Raw genomic sequence first — 7,500 nt, 5'->3', positions numbered from 1 at the left:
GAGCTCCTCTCTTCTGCTTCATCCACCAGTACTCCCCATGTGGCTTTTTATGACATTTAAGTCAGCTGACCCATTCCACTTGCTTTATCACTCTGGCATCATCACCTTAAAAATTCTGTTACTTTCCTTTGATAGAGTCTCAAGAGGAAGAGGAGATTAATGTGTGGATTGGGTCTTTTAAACTGAACTGGACGCATGGAGCCCAGCAGGTAATGGGGATATTGTTAGGTCTTGCTGTATTGGGTATAGTCATAAATGATTTGGATACTATCAAAAACAGCAGAGGTTCTATGGTAGACAGCTTTTCTGTCTCCTTGGATCAAGTTAGCTGGAAAAAAGAAACATCTCTGCTTACATTATGTCATGTAAATAGAAACTTAGGTAAAACTTATATAGCTGTTTGGTATTTTAAACCACATTTCATTAAATAACTATTTTATGCAGCTATTTTCATTTTACAAAAGCATTAGAAAGATGTTTTAAAATAATTTGATTTCCAATTTTGGTTGATTCTCTACTCTAAGGGAATTTAATGCCTTAATGGCAAACCCATTTAAGATTTATTGTTCTATTTAAAACAGTTCAATATAAAAAACTATGTGCTTAGTGGTAAGAATTACATGCTGTGTTATCTCGATATGGCAGCCTGCTGGGCATACATGGCATAGACTACAGCATAGACTATGGTGTTCTGGGCACCAAGACATTCCCTTTTAAATGATCAATTGATGCTAGATTATTTCAGAATCCACAGGTATTTATATAAACAATTGTATATTTATGTGCTTGAGATTATGAGTTCAGCGTGTTCTTCAAACGTACTGATGTTACCCAACTCTGTTCTGCTTATTATTCTTCATTTTCAGAGCATTTGGACTAAATTTGTATTCATCTATTTGTAAGTACATGGTACTTTGCAGAATGTTGGTGAGTTCAATACGATTCTCCCCTTTGGCTGCTTCATCTTATCAGAGAATTAGAATTAGCGATTATGTCTATAGCAGAGTTCATTTAACTCAAGTGGAAAAAATGGTGAAGGCAAAGCAAAATGCTTATTAGGCAAACTGCTAATAAGCTTCTCTTAATAAAAAGAAAGAGAGGGAGTGGAAATAGCTTTAAAAGAATGCATCGTTTAGCACTTGCAGAAGTCCTGTCTTCGTGTTTATAACCACAATGTAGGAAGGTCCCACATTGAGCCCCGTGTCAAGAACACTGTATAAGAAGAAGGTGATGTAAGACAAGTGGTAAAATAGATCTTCACACTGGCCCCTCCACCACAAACAACATCTTCACCATCATGTGAAGTCATGTGCAGAGACAGTTGGGCCATTCAAAACAGGTTACTGATTTTACATGACAGTGTCTAAAGTCAATGCCTTTCTCGTTTATTTTAGTTTTTATCTTGGAACGTATTTGCTTTATGTAATAGCCTAAATATAGCATATGTATTATGTGATCTGTTTCCCCCTACTTAATAAAGTCTTTTCATACCACATTATAGGGGACAGGTCTATACAGTAGAGTCTGATACATTTTCAAATATGAACTGTTTTATTTTATGTAAGTGTCCATGAAAAAATTGCTTATGCCTCAGAAGCAAGAGTTAGAAGAGATAATTATCTCATATGATTATTTTGGAAATAAAACCACATATGATAGATTAATGAATAGAGGCTAGTTAGCTATATAGATATCCGTCCAGATACAGCTGGACATCTAATAAACATATAGTCAAGATTTGTGAACTACTCTGTTGAAGAAATATCCATGAACTGAGGTGCTATACAGGTATCCACTGAGCTGTCTGTTCTGTACTCATGGATTTTATATGTAGCTCAGCACATACACTGAAAACAAAGTCAGGCTCTGTCTTTTCTCCACTCCCTCTTTCCTTCCCCCTGCCAGTCTGCTGATTGCATGGAGTACTCACTCTGGACCCTTCACTAATGAATCATACACACTGCCTGTACAGTGTGATGATTAAACCGCATTTCAAGCACATATGAATATTTGTTTCACTCACATTGAATCTTGTGAAGAAAAGGTGACATTTTTACATCTGAATTGCAAATCTAGTCCCTTTTTCCATGGTTGGCACACAGCACAAGCGACATAAATAATTATCAGGGTAGGGAAGGGGTATGGATAAGGGAAACAGAGGGGAAGAAAGAGAAGGAGGGGAGGAGGAAGAGGAGGAGAAGAATGAGGGAAGGAATTGTATATGGGAGGAGAGAAGCAGCTTCCTACAGTCACTGCTATGTACTTCATTGTAAGAGAACACATTATTTACTCTCTTACCCTTCCAGGGAGATGGCCCGTTGCAGAGTCACTGAAGGCTGGCGAGTTGCAGTACTGTGCTGGGAATGACTGTAAGGACAAAGAAAAACAAAGTAAGAAAGGAACATGTATGGAAAATGCCTTTGTACATTTTAATCTGTCAAGAAAATAACAGATATTGAAATATATAAGAAATTCAGTTGCTAGCTATAAGTAGGAATGTATACCAGAGAAAAGAACACTGCTCTAGATAAAGGGTAGTGCTCCCTTGTTCCCGGGATTCAACATGAATTTTTCTGGAGTAAGCCTTACATGGTAGCTAAATATGACACACAGCATCAAGTATAAATTTGAGTATGATGTTTTGGGTTTTTATATTGTCTGAGAATTTCATAAATCCAGAGGCAGTGGATGTCTGCAGTGGAACAGTGTTCACCTGACATGAAAGGGACATTGCATACCTGAACTCATAGTGACAGTGACTGCATGCCCAAGACCTGCACCAGATCATGCCAGCCCAAATCTTAGCATGGGTGGATGAAGGGCTCATGAAGTTCCACCCTAGCTGAGAAGCTATGGACAAGTCATGGCTGCTAGGCAAGGGAGCATCCTTTTTTTTTCTTGTTTTCCCCCAGGAATTTGGCTCTGGGTCGGCTAGCCATGCATGACTCATGCACTTCTAGGCAGCACTAACTGGACTCAGGCAATTTAAAAAAAATAAAGCAATGTATTTTTAAGCTGGAGGATTAAAAAATTGTACAAAGACAAATCTACAAATGAGAATAGTTTATTAGCTTAACTACACAACATTTATTGGTAAAATTAATCAGTCATTACTGATTACATTGCATTCAGGTGTTTGATAAATCTTGAAACTGTTGAATATCAGTCTTGAAATTTGATGTGATTCATTATTTTGTTTTGACTTCATATAGCAAGACTGATTTTGTATGTAAGTAGTTGAAATCAACATAATAATAATCAGCACCAATGATCATTTATATCATCAAGTATCTTTCAAAATGTTTTATATGCTTATATCCTTTGTTTCTATTAAATGTATGGGTTGGATTCTGTTTAATAGGTAGAAAAATTGAGGGGAAAAGAGGTGTAGAGCTTGGTTAAGGTCATCTAATCAACATCTGTGCCTGAAGTACCATCCAGGCACTTCTAAAGCCACTTCAATTAGAGAGATGGAGAACCTTCTGTCTGAGAAAGGTAAATAGTAATCCAACAGTGAAACTGGATCTGAAAGAATGTCATCTTTTACTAACATATGTTCCTTACATCCTTACCAACTCCTTACACAACAATATGCATCTTATATAATTTTATACATGCACAGTACACACACACACACACACACACACACACACATACACATGACTTCCTTTCATAATACAATAGAGGCATTTTTGGTGATATCTATTATTTTAGTTCAATTACTTACTATTACTTACTAATTAATTAATTATTACTAATTAATACTAATTACTTACTATTCATATATGTTTAGCCTTCTTTTAGTTGGAGCATTAGAATATTTCTATTATTTTAATATTATAAACAGTGCTGCAATGATCATACTGACAATGGTTACTTTTTTTCTTATGACTTATTTTAGATGAACTACTTCAAATTACTGTTATTCTTCATTTATGTTATCATGTACTCTTCAGAGCATATATAGTTTCTCTCTATACATACATACATAGATACATAATACATATGTGTTTACTAATATGCTACTTTTATATGTACATATGTTTAAGGATGACCTTTAGGGATTGGATAACTTATTAAGTGGCTCATCCCTGGATATGTCTGTATAAGTTTCACTCCAATCTTAGAATTAATGACTTTATAATTTAAAAAATTAATTTAGCTTGATATGTGCATTTGTGTGCGTGCATGTGTGTGTGAGAAAGATAGAGAGATAGAGACATAGATAGATAGATAGATAGATAGATAGATAGATAGATAGATAGAGGGATAGATAGATAGAGGGATAGATAGATAGAGGCAGCACATACATGGAGCTCAGGGAACAACCTGAGATTGGTTCTTTCCTTCCACCATGTGGATTCTGGATGTTGGACTCTAGTTCAACTGAGACATCTTGCCAGCCCTCGATTTTACACTAAGCCTTCTTGCCAGCCCACAACTTCATAAGTTTAATAGATGAAAATTTAATAGATGAAAAGTGACACTTGGAGTTACCATGAACATTTTTTAAATAATGAGAATGCCAGATACCACTAAGTAGATACCATCCCCTCCATGATTGGCTATACACAGTAGGTATCCTTATTACTAAGAAATTACAGTTATCTGCAGACTGGCCTAGAATTTTTCTATGTATTTATTTGTAGTTTTATTTCTTTTGTGCCAACCATACAATCCTTTATATTTATCTTCTAGTTGATTAGCAAGTACCAATAGTTCTTAGATAAGGATCAATATAGCTTACTAATCATGATTAGTGGATAATTGGAAGCCCTGATAACTTTGCCATTATTGGCCCAGCCCATATAATTAAAACAAAGAAATACCCAGTAGCTTCACCCTCTACCACCTCTGCATGACCATTATTCTATTGTGAATCTGCAAAGTGATGCTATGTTAACAAGTTTAGTGATACAATATGCACCAGGATAGGAAAGTTCTCAAAGAAATGAGACACTGCACATGTCACTCAGTTCTTGGTAAAATGTAAATGTAAAATGAACAGATGTTATATTCACAACATTTAATGATCCTTTTATTTCTAGAAAGACAAATATAGTGAATTATCAGATAGTCAAGATAGGAATTCCAGATAGGAATGGAGTTTTCTGTTTACAGACAGCATCATGTGTATAGAAGGTACTTGCATAGTGTGTGTAGGGGATCTGTGTACAGTGTGTGTAGGGGGTACTTATACAGTGTGTATAGGAGGTACTAGTACAGTGTGTGCAGGGGCCCATATACAGTGTGTGTGTGTGTGTGTGTGAGGGGTATTTGTATACTGTCTATGGTAAGTATTTGCACAGTGTTTAGGGGGCATGTCTACAGTGAAATGCTGTTTAATGAAGATGATAAGCATTTTAAAGACACAGACATCTTTCTCTTAGGATCAAGTAGATACCATCTCCTCCATGACTGGCCATGACTGTCTACACACAGTGGATACTTCTACAACCAAGAAATCACAGCTAACTGAAGCCTGGCCTTTTTACCTGCTTAGGCAATGAGGGTAGAAAGATGGAAAACAAAATAGTAAGAGAAAAAAAACCCTCAAGACAGAATAATAAAAAAAAGACAGCTTTAGCATTGGACAGTTTAGGATGTAGAATGTACTTCATCTTTAAAATCTCTATGTACAGATTGCTGCCATCATGTTTGCAACTTTCCCAGGCAAGCGTCTTTTCTGTTAAGAAGCATGTGACAGCCCTTCAGGACAGGTAATGTAGTATTCACCTTGGCACCATCTTTTCTACATAGCCACAACATCAGAATGAAATCTCTACATGGTTTGTTCACATCTCTGCTTTTCTACTACGCCTTATGTGCTCTGAGAGTAGGGGGATCTATTTACTCTCTCAGTCCAGCCCAAGGTTGACACAGAAAAGATACTTCATCAATGTCTGTTTGACAGACGGACACCATAAGTAAGTTACACTTAATGAAAAACCCCACACTTTATCTTTTTTTTTTTAAACTAGCAATGACCTTGAGAACCAGATATCCTATCTATTTTTGACAGAAAGTAAATTAAGTCTTAGCTCTTCCAGCTGGCTGGTGGCAAAAATGGAAGCCAGGTTGTCTAATGCCAAAATGCTTGGCCATATTGTCTACAGGATGAAACAGTCACAGCTGTGTGACTAGTTCACAATGAGGCCCTGGCATATTATGGTGGGAAATGTTGGAAACATTTTAAGACGTAGTAATACTTTTTATAAAAACGTAATGTCATTTTTTTCATCATGTACACTAAAATTTGACATCCAGGTTGTTCCAAAATCATGTCTGTGTTTATCACTTGAAAAGATGATTGAACTGTCTTATCCACACTACTTCAGTAGAAAGTTCTAGATACTGCAGAGACTTTGATTGGCAATTGTACTGGCTAGTTTTGTGTAACTTGACACAGCTGGAGTTATCACAGAGAAAGGAGCTTCAGTTGGGGAAATGCCTCCACGAGAGAGATCCAGCTGTAAGGCATTTTCTCAATTAGAGATCAAGGGGGGAGGTTCCCTTGTGGGTAGTGCCATCTCTGGGCTGATAGTCTTAGGTTCTATAAAAGAGCAGGCTGAGCAAGCCAGTGGAAGCAAGCCAGTAAGGAACATCCCTCCATGGCTTCTGCATCAGCTCCTGCTTCCTGACCTGCTTGAGTTCCAGTCCTGACTTCCTTCAGTGATGAACAACAATGTGGAAGTGTAAGCTGAATAAACCCTTTCCTCCCCAACTTGCTTTTTGGTCATGATGCTTGTGCAGGAATAGAAACCCTGACTAAGACAGCAATAGAGGGAAGGATGAGCTCAGAACCAACTCACCACACTGATCACAAGGAAGAAGCCCCTGGCATCTTGTAGCGTCGACTTGTGGTATCAGTTCTATATTAATGTGGAGGGGCTGTGATATTAAATATGATGACCGTGGGACAAATCTTTCTTAGACATTTCTTTGAATCCAATTGCTATGTAAGTGTTCTGTCACTGAGCTATGCAACCTGCCCTTGTTGATACATTTTAGAATGGAGAGAGGTGGCAGCTCCTTGTCTGTTTAAAGAATACCATCTCTGAACAAGTTTGAGCCAGAACATTCACCATGGACTCAATTTCTTACAAATTCTCACTTTCCAATTGAGATTCTCACACTGTTGTTTAAGAAAATGGCACTTGAATGGTACTAGGAGATGCATACCTATTGCTAGTGTTCCATTTTACAGTATCTGAGTTGAAATTATTCTATTATACATGGAACTTTACCTCTTCTGGGCATATACCCAGAAGATCTTCCAACTGGTAATAAGGACACATGCTCCACTATGTTCATAGCAGCCTATTTATAATAGCTAGAAGCTGGAAAGAACCNAGATGTCCCTCAATAGAGGAATGGATACAGAAACTGTGGTACATTTACACAATGGAGTACTACTCAGCTATTAAAAACAATGAATTTATGAAATTCTTGGACAAATGGATGTATCTGGAGGATATCATCCTTAGTGAGGTAACCCAA

At 37.1% G+C, this 7,500-nt stretch overlaps 1 protein-coding gene across 23 annotated transcripts in view; it reads right to left on the bottom strand.

Annotated features, from left to right (window-relative positions):
• Dlg2 (discs large MAGUK scaffold protein 2) overlaps positions 1–7,500 on the bottom strand; it is a 1,883,913-nt gene that overhangs the window by 367,620 nt on the left and 1,508,793 nt on the right. For all 23 annotated transcript variants that reach the window (XM_029535332.1, XM_029535281.1, XM_029535286.1 and 20 more), the window contains one exon: positions 2,299–2,367. In XM_029535332.1, coding sequence (XP_029391192.1) covers positions 2,299–2,367 — 69 coding nt within the window. The remainder of the gene's footprint in view (positions 1–2,298; positions 2,368–7,500) is intronic.

Source organism: Mus pahari, chromosome 1 (assembly GCF_900095145.1).
Source record: "Mus pahari chromosome 1, PAHARI_EIJ_v1.1, whole genome shotgun sequence".
Lineage (NCBI taxonomy): Eukaryota > Metazoa > Chordata > Mammalia > Rodentia > Muridae > Mus > Mus pahari.
This window is presented reverse-complemented; position numbering and strand designations above follow the sequence as displayed.